Source organism: Epinephelus lanceolatus, chromosome 21, assembly GCF_041903045.1.
Source record: "Epinephelus lanceolatus isolate andai-2023 chromosome 21, ASM4190304v1, whole genome shotgun sequence".
In the NCBI taxonomy this organism is placed as follows: domain Eukaryota; kingdom Metazoa; phylum Chordata; class Actinopteri; order Perciformes; family Serranidae; genus Epinephelus; species Epinephelus lanceolatus.
This window is the reverse complement of record NC_135754.1, coordinates 37,223,973-37,239,227: the sequence shown is the minus strand read 5'-3', so window position 1 is coordinate 37,239,227 and position 15,255 is coordinate 37,223,973. Positions and strand designations below refer to the sequence as shown.

Below are 15,255 nucleotides of genomic sequence, written 5' to 3'. Positions count from 1 at the left end.
GAAGGCAAACAAACACTTAAAGACACTATATGTTGATCACAGGGCGTTCTGAAAGGTCGAGGCTCACAACAACTCATCACGCACACCTTCTGTTTCACCTCCGTACATTTACACGCACACAAAGCACTGGAACATTTCATGATGGTGACGTCAGCACTCTGAGGCCTTTCAACCAGCTGATCGGACAAAAGAATTGATCTGTCAAAGCAACGTGGCTCAACAAGTTGGTTTTAAATAGTTGATATTAAATCTTGTTCTGTTTCAGCGTGATGCTCACATTTGTCCTCCTGCTCTGAATAACCCAAATTATAACCACTAACAACAAACATTTTTCTCTCGAATCTTAAAAGTTTCATCATTTCAGAATTATTGTACAAAATGGAACAAGCTGAGTGTAGCCAAAATACCCTGAAACAGTGGAGTCAGACAGCTGCTCTCCTACAAACAGATAACATGGTGAGAATACTGGATGTGTAACGTGCTGATGTACAGACGCAGAAGCGTCCGACCTGTGCAGACAAAAATATAAGTTAACAGCCTTTTTAATGTTGTTGTGCAGGTTTGCGTTTGGATGTCTGTAGGGTTGGGCCCAGTATGATCATACAAACTGACGATACAAACGTTTATCTGTCCCTTTAATATCTCTGGTTTTACAACAAATGTTGCAAATGAATGAGTATTAACTGCTTTCAGACATTTACCGGATCTTTGCATCAATGTGATGAAGAACTTTGATTTGTCAGGTGTTTAACTTCAGAGCAGACATTTTATCTATTGAAGGAGAAGTGTGTAGGAGTAGTCCTCCCTGTCCATGTAGAGAACCTACGGTGGCCTTTAGGTGCTGTGAAATCTGTAGACTTTATAAGATAACGGACATAGCCACTGTGACGTCACCCACTGGTTTGTGGACTCTGCTTTTGTTGCCGCTGGTTTGGCATCAGATTTATAATAATGACAAGGTACAGGACAATAAGATGGCGCCTAGTCGGTCCAGCTCACCTGGTGCAAACTGGAAAAAAATAAATAAAAAATTACTCCACCCACAAGTTGCTGCTCAGCTCATAGACTTTACATTGTGATGACATCATCTAATTTTAAATCGTCAAGTTTTACAAATATAAAACCTCCATGAAAAAGAGTCATAATTGAGCTTGTTTGCAGTTGGAGGTGTCACCACTTTGACAGAAATAATTTTTGGGCCGCCGGAAATTTTTTCACTGCAATGCCGTGATACCAGCTGCTCTCCTGGAGACCTGCATTTTGACTGTCGCCATCTTGGATTTTTGGAGCCAGGTATGAGCACCACATCTGCATCAGGTTGGGTACCGTAGCTGTGCAATGAGTAAAAATATGTATGGAACAAAAACATCTAAATCGCTATTATCAAGCCACAGTGACCCCATTGTCACTGACGTGGAAATTTGCAGCCTGAGGATGAGGAGTTCAAGACACCCAAGGAGGATCCTTTTGAGCATTAATGGTGGAGAAAAATGTTAACGAAATGTCTGAAAAAATTATGATAAAATGTCGAAAAACATTTTGATAAAATGTCTGAAAAATATTATGAAAATTTCAGAAATAAATGTCAAAGAAATGTCGGAAAAAATGTATTGAAAGAGGCATGCTAAAATGTTTCCTAACCTGGCAGTGACTGAATGCTTGAAAGAGACGTCTCCTCCGCTGGATTTGGAGAACCAAGCTTCATGTGAGTTTGTGTGTTTGATCGTTTTATTGACGGGTAACAGGGAGGGTCTGGTACTGAGCTTTATGGGTATAGGCAGGTGTAGTCTGGGGCCGTTAGTGGCTATTTTGGTAAGGAACCGGAACCAGGGCGAGTGAGACAGGATCCGGAATTCGATGGATGCGCCTTTCCATCAAAATAAAAGCACCAAGCTAATAAAAATGCAGTGAAACTTTTTAATTTAAAGAATACAATTTACAAGAAAAGCCCCAAGCCATTAAGTTAATCGATTTTCTTACACCCCTCATCACCCCAAATCGATGGTGCGCCAGAACTTAAAGTTTTACTTTGGTGAATTTGGTGAATTCCGCATCCGCTCTCTAGACCAGAACCAGAATCCAGACAAAATTCAGAGTGAATAGAAACCAGGCTCTTTGCCTTACGTGAAGAGCCAGGTGACGCGAGGCTAGGGTAGGTGCCAGTTTTCAAAAATGGACCCGTGCAGGCCTCTGATCCACCACTCCTCCCATCCACCCTGTAGGGACTTTCCAGCTCCTTAGATTACCTCGTTACTGGCAGCATTTCGACCTGAGGCCGTCCTGCAGGGTATCATACCTCCATGATAGGTGCCATCCAGCAGCGTTATGAACTGATGCCGCCTGTCTGCGTATCATACTTCTTTAACAGGTGCCGTCCAGCTGACCAGCGGCATGTCATAACACAGAAAATGTTATGATTTGCTGCGTTACAAACTGATGCCATCTGGTGGCGTATAATACCACTGCAAAGGATGGCTTTTGGTGTCAGGTATCTAACGCTGAAACCACTGAGACTAAAGAAAATACACTGATAAGATTATATTCCATCTCTGCCAATAAGTCCCACACACTGGACCTTTAACAATTTCAAACGTGAGGTTCAAATAAAGTACTTTATGAAAACATATGCCATTATCACAGTATAATATGGCATATACTGTGGAGAAGATTTCGTCCATATGGCCCAGCCCTATTGGTCCGTGTCTTTATGGAGAACTGGTGTCTTTATGTAGCGTCCAAATCATCAGCGTCCTGTCTTGATGCCAATTTGTTCTGGCAGAAAGAGGAAACGTGATTTCTGTGACCATGTGTGTCTGTCTCTGCTCCAAAACCAAAAGCTGTCCCCTTCTGTCTCCGAGCTATAAATTCTTATAGATACTGTTTTCTAGATACTTGAAACCATGCATTGCTATATCTGAAAAACTGTTAAACCTTTAATAAGAGTTAAATAACTTCCGTCACCTCCTGTCACTACGGCGACAACGTTGTGCCTGGTGTTTACAGCGAAGAGGGGTCAGCTGTGATGGCGGTGCTGGCGCTCAGTTTGGTCGAGAGAATGAGCCACAGATTCATGTAAAACAGTACAGTAGTGGTCCTGGTACAAAAACAAGAAAAATAAATAGAGTCACAAAATATCACATTGTCCAGGTTCAATCAGCTGCTTCCACAAAAGCCATCCTGTAACCATACATTAAAATTCCCTCCTGTCACACCAGCACGTCCTTCGTCTCCTAACGAACCAAATATTAATGTTATATTACTCATGATACCTCAGGGATTCTCCTCAATATTTAAGACAAGTAAAGCAGTTTCCTAAAAAGTACAAAGTCTGTGGAGCTGTACAGTCTCGTTCAAAGTGCTGATCCTTTTGTTGAAATGCCAGAACTCAGCGTCCGTCTGTCGTGTGTCTGTGAGTCCAGGTGTTTCCACGCTCTCATCGGTGCTTCCCATCACAAATGAACAAGTGAACGAGGTGGCAAATGTGACGCTGTCCTTCCTTTGTGTCTCTTTGATCCCAAAAATATGCACAATACAAGCTTCCCCTGCGTCCAAAGATTCTTTACATCATACATACAGTATATATTAATATTCTGTAAATGTTATATATTAACCATTCTCTTCTCGGTAAGACGGACCTTTCAAAAGTGTCCACAGGCGGTAAGAGGCACTGTCTTGTGTTTCTAAAACCTGACGGTAAAAAATAAATTAGAAGTCATGCTAGCAGGCCAAAGAGTTGTCACAGAGGCAGTAAATCTCCACAGCTGGTTACTCTTTGTCCCCGTCCTCACTGCTTCCTGCAAGACAGAGCGAGGCACAGAGGATTCATAAACACAACTCTTTGTCTCCACAATGTTGGCAGATTTCTACAGAAGCTGGCGAGAAAGTTTATGATCTCACTGGTGTGGTGCACACTGACACTGAGTCTGACGCAACACGTTGGAGCCAACAAGAGGATCTTTAATGGGCCCGTGTCCCAGACCGGGATTAAAGGGATAGTGCACCCAAAAATGAAATGCAGCCATTATCTACTCACCCATAAGCCGAGGGAGGCTCAGGTGAAGTTTTAGAGTCCTCACATCACTTGCAGAGATCCAAGGGGAGAGGAGGTAGCAACACAACTCCCCGACATAAAAAGTTGTTTGGAAGAACGTCATTTGATCTCTGTTTTTAGCCTCATTGTAGCCTGTAGCTCTGACTGCCTCTCTGTGCACCGAGCTCATGTGTGCACGCTTGCACGAGACCGTGAGACATGGGCACCGTGTTCATGTGTGTTCACGTGCTTTCGCTGGTCTTGTGCGCACACACGTGAGTGTGGTGTAGAGAGACACAACTTTTTATGTCGGGGCTTCAGGACACTTGGATCACTACGGACGAGCAGTATGGAGATATTTTGTGGTTTCAATGATGTGTTTTTGGACGTTTGAATCTGGGGCGCCGTCAGCCTCCTTTAGGTGGAGTTGTGTTGCTACCTCCTCTCCCCTTGGATCTCTGCAAGTGATGTGAGGACTCTAAAACTTCACCTGAGCCTCCCTCGGCATATGGGTGAGTAGATAATGGCTGAATTTTCATTTTTGGGTGCACTATCCCTTTAAGACTAATACAAGATGAAAGTAGCCTTTTAATTAACATATTAACTAAAACACATCCAGACATGGTTTTGAATTTGTCTGCATTTAGATCAGAGTTACTCTGAGAGTTGACACTTTGATTAAAACTCAGAGGAGCCAACTTAAAATACTTCACCTACAAAATGAGCATGTGTTTATTAAATACTTCCCTCGTGTTATGTTCGATTTGTGAAGATAACTTTGTCTCTGATGCCTCCACGGTGAATACAAAAACAGCAAAATTCTTCATGAACTGAAGTTAATGGGGTCCAACTTTAACAACAGCAAAACTATATCAGACTTCACAAACAGACCAAACTTTTCTGCATGAATCCAACGTAACACAGGGTGAATAACTGATATACAGATGATTGTTTTGTAGATGACGTCTTCCTTTAAGTTCAGATATTTGTTAAGATATAATATTATTTTAAGTATTTCAGACAACAAGCTCAAATGATTACAGTAATCCTGATGGTATTATCTCTGTTCCACTGTCTCTGTTGCAGCATCAGCTCAGCGCTGTGAGGACCAACACAGGCAGTTTAAATTAATCTCATTAAATCAGTGACTCCAGAGACGAGAAGGAGCCAATACACATTAAGGAGGTGTTTCAGCCAGAATAAACTCATCTACAGTAAAGTCGACTCCTGGGTTCGTTTATATTCTGTTTGGGAAAAAAGCTCCACATGTTTTGTGTTTTGTGCTCTTTAATAGTGACAGACGATGAAAAGGTGTCAGACTCATGAACTAAGAGATGAAATCAGCTGAACAGTGTCAGGGAGTCCTTTCACCTACAGAGATAAAGACACACTGATCTGGTTTTCTTTGCAAACACTGATGTAGGAACCACTTTCAATTTGGTGGGAAATTTGATCTGAATCTCAGAAAACTAGATCTTTCTGTGTGTCAGTGAAATCTCGCCCCTAACCAAACCTTGTGTCTGTGATCAGTTTGAGTTGTTGTGTCGAGGCGACTCACCTCCTGCAGAGTCCATGTCAGAGTCAGAGATGTGGGTGATGGAGAAACGGGACACGTTGGAGGGGGAGACAGTGAAGCGGGAGAACCGGACAGCTGGTTTGGGGTCCGGAGCTTTGGGGACGGAGCGGGGGGGTGGAGGGGAGTCAGACGCCACTGAGGACGTTGGCAGAGGGAGCAGAGGGAAGTCGTCTTCCCACTCGTACCCTGCACCTGCAGATAACAGGACATATTTTTAAAAAGGTATATCTGATATTTGAGGATCAGGTGAGTTCTTGATGCTGAAACGAGCCGACTGATCAGATCTTTATTTAAATACAGAGACGTGTTGTTGTACGCACTCTCCTCTGAGATGTTCCCATCTGAAGAGTCATCTGACGCGTTGAGTCTTTCCTGGGATTTGTTCCGTGAACTTTGACCCTCAGCTCCTAAACTGAAGCCGTGCTCAGCCAGCTCCTTGGTCGGGCTTTCCTGGTGGTGAAGTTCAGACAGAGAAAATGAAACATCACTTTTAAGATCGACTGAATGTTTGATCTGAGCCGGGTGTGTTAAGCTGTGTAAGCAGAGACACACACAGCCACATTTCACTGGTTTATATTAGGGCTGTAAGCATTAGGATTACGGTCCGGACGTTAGCTTTATTTTCTTTTTTTGCGTGCTGCTATTTTGTCCCTTCGACACACCCGTACTTGTAGTAAAGCTGCCGTAGCATCTTCCTGCTTCCTGCTGCTGCAGTGATGGAAAATAAGACACCACTGAGCTTCTGAACGTCTCCTTTCACTTTAAATACTCTCACACAGCTCAGCTGACAGTCAGCAGTAATCTGCACCTTGTGTCCAAGTCCATAAGCTGAGCTCACAGGAGCAGCTGATCAGACTGATGTTGGCGAGCAACCACGCCATCACCACTGATTCACCAAAGACAGCACAAAGCTATTTTGTGGTCAGTGAATCACCACAGACCTGTGGATGAAACTAAATGTAACTACAGCGCTGACAGATGGGAGGAAACTGACTGCAGACCAGTCCACATGGTGGAAGACTCAGGGCTGAGGGACGTCCTCAGGTTGGCATGTCCTCTTAATTTCAGACCACAGTGTTGTAGCAACACAGCACTGATTTAATAGAAATAAATCTAAAAGTCAAAATCATAAAGTCAGTTTCTTTGCATTCATTTGATCCTCAATCCAAACACTCTGGTAAGAATTTCTTCACCTTGTTAACAAACTTCAAAAGTGTAATGAAACACAAAATAGTGTAATTTTATACAAGCGATTAATAATGAGATTAATCGCAATAAACTATTGAAAATCAGCACTTAATCAAAATTATAAAAGTAAATGACAGTCCTACTTTATATTTTTACAGCTAACATATAAGCAAACTTCATTCTGCGAAATTAGCATTTATTCGGAGTCCTGTTTCCCACCTGATGAATGTTACACAGGGTTCACACCACACAACATGTTTGTCTGTTCCTACAGTCTCTGTGTCAGATTAGGGGATTGTGGAGTCATAAAAACTTGCCGTGACTTGGCCGACAGACATGACAGACTACATGATAGTCCACGAACAATCATTGCTGGTCGTCTTCACGACATGTGTGATGTCATCGGGTTATTCTTGTCCTGTTTTTTATTATTATTACTTTTGTTTCAGTCACTGTGTCTGTTCATGTGCCAGCCGAAATGTTGTTGTAGTAACGTAAAAAGTGTCACCACATGGGCGGAGCTCATTGCTGAATCCTCCACAGGAAGTTCCTGCAAATGTTTCACACTAAAAACCTTTTTAGAAAATGCAGGGATTCTCTCAGCTGAAGTTATAAGGGGCTTTTAATTTGAAACAGATACAGGAAGTATTGAGTTTGAAATGACGGCGTGATGCATTAAATTTATCAGGGTTAAAATGACGACGAAATAACGACCTATTTCTAGTGTAGTGTGTTTGAAATGCAGCTGGTAGCCTCTGCAGCTGTGCTGAGTAAAGGCCCAGACACTATCTGTGAATTTTACTCCTTTATATCCTCCATTATGAAGAAAGAACATTGTCTGCTAGCTTGATGCTAATGGCAGTACTCAGCGGGTTGATAAAGTGCTCTGCTGTTTCCTTTTTACTCTGTGTGCTAACGTCCCTACAGGAAATATCTAAAAGGCTGCACTGTTGTTGTCGTACAGTTTCCATGGCAGCAGGTCGCTCTGTGTTCCTATTGGTCAAAGTGACGGCTGTGACAGGAGAAGTCGTAGATGACAAAAAGAAAATCAAACATGCTAGACTTTCTGTTGAGACGTAGTGAGGTGTCCCAGACGCAGCGTCGGTTGTCGTCTACTATGACACACTACATGAGATGAAACGATGGTTAACACATACGACACTCATTATCATTCATGCTCCAAGCCAACACCGTACGATGTTGCGTCGCAATCAAACTGATATCGTGCAGTCTGAACCCGACATTAGTCCAATATTCACTCTCCTCTCAGCTCGAGTATGTTTCTAACCTCTGAGAAAACTACATAGAACTCTCTCAGAACACTTGAATTACAAAGTACTCAGAGGTTATTATGGGATGTTTGTCTAATGAGGCCAGAACTAAACCTGATGCATTTTAAAGAAGGTTAAAACAATGAGTAAATGCTCGCTGCAACTCACCTGATCAAACAGATAAACGGTGACATCATCGAAAAAAGACACCGTCTTCTTCTTGCGATCCAGCTCCTCCTCCAGGGTCTCCACTGTCAGCAGCGTCGGCATCTTCAGGAGGCTGCGAAGTTTGTGAGCTTCGCTGTCGTCACTCACCACGATGGGCACCGGGTGGCACTCGTCCTCGCTGTCCTCCCCTCCGCTCTGTTCCTGCACGCTGTAGGTCCGCAGCTCTTCATCCGACTCGTCGCTGTCTTCGGTGTCGCCGTCCTCCTCGTCCGCCTCTTCCCCATCAGCTGGTGACCCTCGGCCCTCTGCTGCAGGGAGCGGAGGGGGAGGGGTGGATGGAGGTGGCGGAGAGGAAGAAGAAAACCTCCTGGTGTTTGCTGTTTGCTGTAAGGCCACCTCGTCTTTGGGTAAAGAGTGTGTGAGTTCACCAGATATCCCCGATGGCCGGTTTGGAGCCGTCTTGATTTCTGACTCTTCTGTTGTTTCTGATGAATCTTGACCTTCTGCTTCCTCCTCCTCTACCTCGACATTAGAGGTACAGTCTCCATTCAGGGCACCGAGGGCTTCTTCCATGGCTCCCACCACCTCTGCTGCCCAGTCTCCTAACGACGAGCTCTCTTCCTGTGACGGCCATTCGTCCAGCCCCCCCTCTGTTAACGAAGCAGTGTCGGAGGACTCCAGAGGAAGTCCCAGCACATCGTCCTGGTCACACTCTTCTGTGTCTGGTAGAGAAGAGGATTCTGCTTCTGCTGATATGTGTTTCATATCAAGTTTTATGTCTTTGCTCACCACAGAGTCATTTAGTTCCTCCTCCTCCTCCTCCTCCTCCTCGTTCTTCCTCTTCTCACCCTTCTTCTCAACATCATCTTCGTCCCTACTCTGCCTTTCATTCTCATAGTCTGAGAAGTAGGCAGAGTCTCTGTACGGAGTCTTATCGCTCAGTGGTAGAAGGATGTGGTCTTCTGTCTGTGAGGGTTCATCCTCTGTGGTCACCACTTCACCTCCAGGCTCCTCCAGCTTCTTGTCCTCCTCCAGGCTTGTATCGAGGGCGGACTTCCCCAGAGGTTGTTCCCGGGGTTCATGAGGCTCTTTGGGTACAAACTCAGGGCTCTCATTATTTTCTGTGTCGTAGCCACTGTCCATAGCTTTAGGTGAGCTGGACGGGTGGGAGGATGCAGGACTGAAGCCTTCACAGGACCCGGCTGCAGATGGCAGATCCATGGAGTCCATGGAATCAGGAGTTCCTACCTGCTTCTGTAGAGACTTGAAGGCCGGAGACGCGTTCAGCTCGCTGGACTCGTCCGCAAAGATGCCTGAGGTAACGTCAGTGATATTGTCCGTGATGTCATCATCCTCGTCCTCGTCGCTGCAGTCAAGGATGTCGGCGAGGCTCACGCTGGAGCCTCCTCGGTCAACCCCGCTGTCGCCTGTGTGACTCAGCTCCAACTGCTGATCTGTGAGGGCCACCATCACGTGCGTGTTATCGGCAGGAGGTGGAGTGGTTGCGGCTGTGGTCAGGGTCACTTCCTCTGTTTTAGGGTCTGTGGGTTTGATTGGTTTTTCTTTGATTACATCATCCCTCTTGTCTTTGAAGAGTGAATCATCAGTTATTAGATCAACATACTGCTCTCTGCTCTCCTCAGTCTTTATCAGGGCCGTTTTGGCCACAATGGGGCCCCCCGGAGCCGGTGATAGGTTGATCATCTCATCATTGCTCGGGATGTCAATGGCCTTATCGCTGATGTAGCTGCTGTGACTGTAGCTGTGACTGTAGCTGTTGTTTCTGACCAGCAAGCCTGTGAGTGGGTCAACAAAGTGCGAGTGGCAGCACTCTCCAGGCGCCGGCACCTGAGTCTCGCCCTCATGGCACATGTAGATGTAAGCGTTGCAGCTGTCTGAGGGCACCATGGCATGGTGTTTACTCAGACTGAGGCAGACACTGTTATCTTTGGCCTGGTGGGGTTCAAGATAGTCGATGGGTTTGGGTAGAGTGTGGAAGGCCAGGCTGTGCTCCTCCGGCCACGAATCCTCGATGTCTGTACTCGGCATTGTGTAGTGGAAATCCACGTATGCGTCCTGTCTGCAGCTGTGGCTGGCGCGTCTGTGGTGACCCACGCTGCTGTGGCGGTGTTTTGAAGGCCAAGTGTTGCAGGTGTGTCTCTCAACAAATATGTCCTCTTCCTCTTCCTCCTCTGTGTCGCTGTCTCTGTGCCCGATGAAGAGCGCCCCCTGTGTCTCCATGTTGATACTGACAGAGTGGCTGTGGTGCCTGGTGTGGTTGGGCATCGTCTTCCTCAGGGAGCCCATCATGTCGTAGTAGCCCCCTGTCACGTTCTTTCCGATGATGGAAGTCTGACTTGTGTCCAGGTACGTGTCTCTGTAGGCCTGTTGAGGTGCACTGTTCACAGCTGGGGAAATACCCAGTGGGTTCTCCAACTCGCCCAAGGCCTGACGCAGACTCCTTGACCCCCAGCTTTCCTGATGGCGCTCACTGGCAGTCTCAGCTCCAATCAGATAGTGATCGATTCCCAACGGTGGCGAGTGCTCGTAGTAGTAACCGCCATCTCTGTCTTTATAGGACACGTAGTGACTGGACTCCCAGGGTCGCAGTGGGCTGCTGTCCAACACCTGCCCTAAGAGGGGCTCCATCGTCAGGGAGATCGCAGGACTGGACTCATTTGAGTCGTACATGTCGGACTTATGGATGTCTGCTGACCAATAGGGACCCATGTTCTTAGCCTGTGACGGGCAGGCCATGCACTCGCCTGAGTCGGCACTCCCAGTCAGAAAGCTCCCACTGCTGCCCTGGTAGTCTGGGCTGTAGGAGCACATGGTGTAGTCCGGGTCCATGTTACAGTCTACTGGCTCTTCGATGCGGATGTAGTATTCACTGCTTACTGAGGGGCTGTGGGCGCTGAGGACAGGAAGTATGCCTGGAGCATGGAGATGTTTTGATTGGTAGTATGAAGGGGACAATCCGTGGCTGAGGCTCTCCATGGGGCAGCCTCCCACGATGCCCCCTGGTGGGTAAAATGCTTCCTGACAGTGATGGCTGACCTGACCCAGGGTGCTGGACGAGTCTGGGGCTCGATACGACTGCTCCGCCCTGGCTTGCTCCCACTTGTACTCAAAGTTGAGGCCGTGGCTGGTCTCAGTGACTGTCAGGATATCGTCCCCGGACTCTGAGTGGTAGCCGTCACCAGATGAAAACTGCTCGAGGAGAGGGAACGAGGAGGAGGTTGATGAGGGGTGGTCTCGTGACAATACCGAGGCACCGCGATGGCTGTTGAATCCGGTGTTGGGACGCAGGGAGTTCCATCGCCTCTCAAAGTCCTCTTCGGCCTCACTGGCCCCCTTCGCACACAGGTAGCTGAGCAGCAGGTGGACTTCCTCTGCATTGGGTCTCTGATCAGGCTGGAGCCAACAGAACTGCATCACCTCATACCTGAGGAGCCCGAGCACAGACAGACAGACAGACAGACAGAAAGAGAAGATGAAATCCCACCAGATGTTTTTGGTGCAATCATTTAATGTGCTCCATTCTGCTCAAATGGTAAAAAATATAATTTAATTAAAGACAGACAGCTTGACAAAATGTCTCTAGTATGTCCACAACGTAAGTTTATTTTTCCAAGGATGGTGAAGGCGTGACCCACCCTACTCTGCCTTTGGCCTCATCAAGACACGGCGTGTTTTAGCAGCCTGTGGCGGCTTTTTGTGATGCTTTTCAGTAAGTGACGTGTTTCATACGCTGCTGAAGGTCTACAGTTTTTCTGCTCTATGCACTTCCTGTTTTTTTAGGAGCGCCCTGAATGCCTCCCAGCATGTCAAATACCGACGCCTAGTCAATGAATTCTGTGTCAGATACCGACGTACAGAGGCACCTTTCATGGCGGTGTGATACAACTCCGTTTTTTGACAAGTTTGGTTGTGGCTAGTGGTGTCACAAATAGCTGCTGCTGGCCACAACTGAACTTGTTAAATACTGCTGTCTACCAACGAAGGCAAAGAGTTCTGGCCAATCAGAGGAAGAGTAGGGCGGGTCATGCCTTCGCTATTGTCGGAAGAGAAACATGGCATCCCCGTTACAGGGAAACAAAACCATCAAGACAAACATCACAGTGACAAAGAAGTGAACACGTTGCTCTGAATATTGTGTTTGTCTGTTGAGTAAAGACGTGTGGTGGTTTTTTCTCACCAGCGTTCAGCCAGCGGTACTTTGAGCAGCGGTTTGGGCAGTCGCAGCTGCTGCTCCCTCACAGCGTAGGTCAGGACCTGTCTGTCTGAGTAGTGTCTGTACGGCTGGTTCCCCAACTCAAACAGCTCCCAGATCGTCACGCCCAGAGACCTGAGACACAGGAAGTCATGAACACTGTGATGATCCAACACAGGAAGTGTAAATGCAACAAGTCAGTGTCATTTCCTCCGGGGACAGAGACTTTATTTAGATCCGTTTTTTCCTCTCAACTGATAAACTCAGTCCTCCTGAAAAGCCCTGATCTGAGATCCATTTTATGCTCATAAATGTGTGTGTGTGTGTGTGTGTGTGTGTGTGTGTGTGAGAGAGTGTGAGAGTGTGTGTGTCGTACCACATGTTGCTGTGTTGGGTCTGGTCCGCCACCAGCAGGTTTCCGTGCACCTCGTCCACCAGCTCTGGAGCAATCCAACGCAGCGGCACGTACACCTGATCTGATGTCACAAAGTAATCGTCCTGAGAGAGGACAGAGAGGACAGAGAGGGACAGAAGACCATCAGTAATAACATCAGCTGCACAATTAAAAAAACATCAACAAAACAAAAATTACTTTTTGAAAGTTGATAACTAATTTATTTGTTCCATTGTGATCAATTTCTAAAAACTTTTAAATTAAACATAATTAAAAACAAGTGAAAAATGCTCAGAGGATTTAAATGATCTGTAGAAACTCTTTCAGGAGAGTAAAGGATGTTTGTAGTAGGACGGAGGAGTAGGGCTACATGAAGGGGGAAATAATAATCTGAGATTTGAGAATAAAATCGTAATATTAGATAAAAAATGAATGAGAAAAAAAATGTTACAAGAAAAACAGTTATAACATTATGCAAATAATGTAATTTTATAAGAAAAAAATTGTAAATTCACAGAATAATGTAGTAATTTAGTGACAATAAAGATATACTTTTTCAAGAAAAAAAAATCAGAACATTACACAAAATTTTACAAGAAAAAGAATCTTAATATTACAAGATTACAGTTGTAATTTTACTGACTGTTTTCGCACAAATTCATGAGTTTATTCACAGAATATTATGACTTTTTTCTTGAAATAGTTTGACTTTATTCACATTACATAACAACTTTATTATCATATTATTACAACTTTGTTCTTGTAATCTGTAATTTCTTTTTCCCTGGGTGTGTTCGTCAGCCTCCGTCATACCTGGGTAACTCATTCATCCACTCAGTTACTCTTTAGCTCCTGGTGTTGTTACGCAGCTCTACAGACAAACTGAACAAGGATCAGTTGCTTCTGTGTTATTTATTTCTTTTTCTAAATACTGAGGACAAATGATTTTCCTGTAAAATCAAACTGTTTATGTTTTACATGTTTGACTTTCTGATAAACAGACCTTGTATTTGCTCTGAGCCAGACCATAATCTCCGATCTTCACTGAGACGTCAGCCGTCAGAAGGCAGTTCCTCAGAGCCAGGTCACTGGTTACAGAGAAGGAGGAGGAGGAGGTCAAGGTAAAGGTAAACTTTATTATCCCACAAGTGGGAAATTCATGTGGTCACCATTACACATTCCATTGTTATACAGCCTACTGTATAGCATTAAAAACAATAAATACAAAACATTAAAAAAGAAAAACAGGGACAAGACAGAACTGTAAGAACATTGAGGAAACATGACAAGCATGTATAAATAGATAAAACAGTTGGATGCTCATATATATGCTCAAATTCCTAAGCACTTTAAACTATGAGCATATATATGAGCATCCAACTATTTTATTTATTCATACATGCTTGTCATGTTTCCTCAGTGTTCTTACTGTTCTGTCTGTCTTGTCCCTGTTTTTCTTTTTTAATGTCTTTATTCTTTTTTAACAGCTGCTACAGCTCTTCATCAGTTCTAAACATACACAACAGGAGCAGGAGCGTCACAGCAGGGCCAGAGTTAATGTAAAAACACTCACTGACAATGAGACGATATAATTCATCTGTCTGAAAGCACATGCTCATGGTCACATGCTCATCACACTCATGGTCACTGCTGCCTCTGACTGACAGGAGGCGTCAGCTGGTCCGGAGACGAAGGTCACCGCCTGCAACAAAATCACTGATGCTGGAGTCTGTGAGGAGCACTCAGGCAGCACCAGGATATTGTTCCAGGAAGAAACCAAGAGGCCGAGGGCAGGTCGCACTGCTCACAGAGACACGCTGTCTGACTGTGGCCGGGAGGCTAGACAGGTGTGACGTCAGACATCGGTTCCTACCTGTGTGTGAAGTTGTGTTTGTGCATGTGCAGGAGTCCTGCGGCGATGTCACAGGCCATCCTCTGGAGGATCAGGGGCTCTGGGGTCATGGTCTCTGCAGTCCTGCAGCTCCGGAGGTAACCCTTCACATCGCCCTGCACACACACATCAAATGTCTGAGTGTTACAGCCTCCAGCCAGCAGAGGGCAGTCCTGTCACTGTGATTCACATCAACTCTGTGTCCTCAGTTTATACTGAACTGTTTGGGAGGAACAGACCAATCAGAGGGGCCTCTGCTTGTTTCTGGACAATTCTGAAATTAAATGTTACTGTGAAGAACTGAGCTGTCACAGATTTACGTCACTTACACAGTGGAGTGAATTAAAACCTGATGGATGAGCAGTGGTGGAGGCCAGCTCTTCATTCTCTGATGAATAAATGTCAGAGTTAAATCTACTCACTGCTGTCGGAGCTGATGGAGCGTTTAAGGCTGCGGTCTGAGACCTACAACTGTAGCAGGACTGAAAACTCTGAGCTCACCTGCCAAATATTTACAGCAGCGG

At 45.4% G+C, this 15,255-nt stretch overlaps 1 protein-coding gene across 3 annotated transcripts in view; it reads right to left on the bottom strand.

The window, feature by feature from the left end:
• Window positions 1–1,906: 1,906 nt before the first annotated feature.
• aatkb (apoptosis-associated tyrosine kinase b) overlaps window positions 1,907–15,255 on the bottom strand; it is a 78,917-nt gene continuing 65,568 nt past the window's right edge. For all 3 annotated transcript variants that reach the window (XM_033611501.2, XM_078163503.1, XM_078163504.1), the window contains 8 exons: window positions 14,714–14,847; window positions 13,844–13,928; window positions 12,823–12,944; window positions 12,432–12,581; window positions 8,234–11,678; window positions 5,927–6,056; window positions 5,589–5,798; window positions 1,907–3,794 (listed from right to left, as the gene is read on the bottom strand). In XM_033611501.2, coding sequence (XP_033467392.2) covers window positions 3,766–3,794; window positions 5,589–5,798; window positions 5,927–6,056; window positions 8,234–11,678; window positions 12,432–12,581; window positions 12,823–12,944; window positions 13,844–13,928; window positions 14,714–14,847 — 4,305 coding nt within the window. In that variant the 3' untranslated portion in view covers window positions 1,907–3,765. The remainder of the gene's footprint in view (window positions 3,795–5,588; window positions 5,799–5,926; window positions 6,057–8,233; window positions 11,679–12,431; window positions 12,582–12,822; window positions 12,945–13,843; window positions 13,929–14,713; window positions 14,848–15,255) is intronic.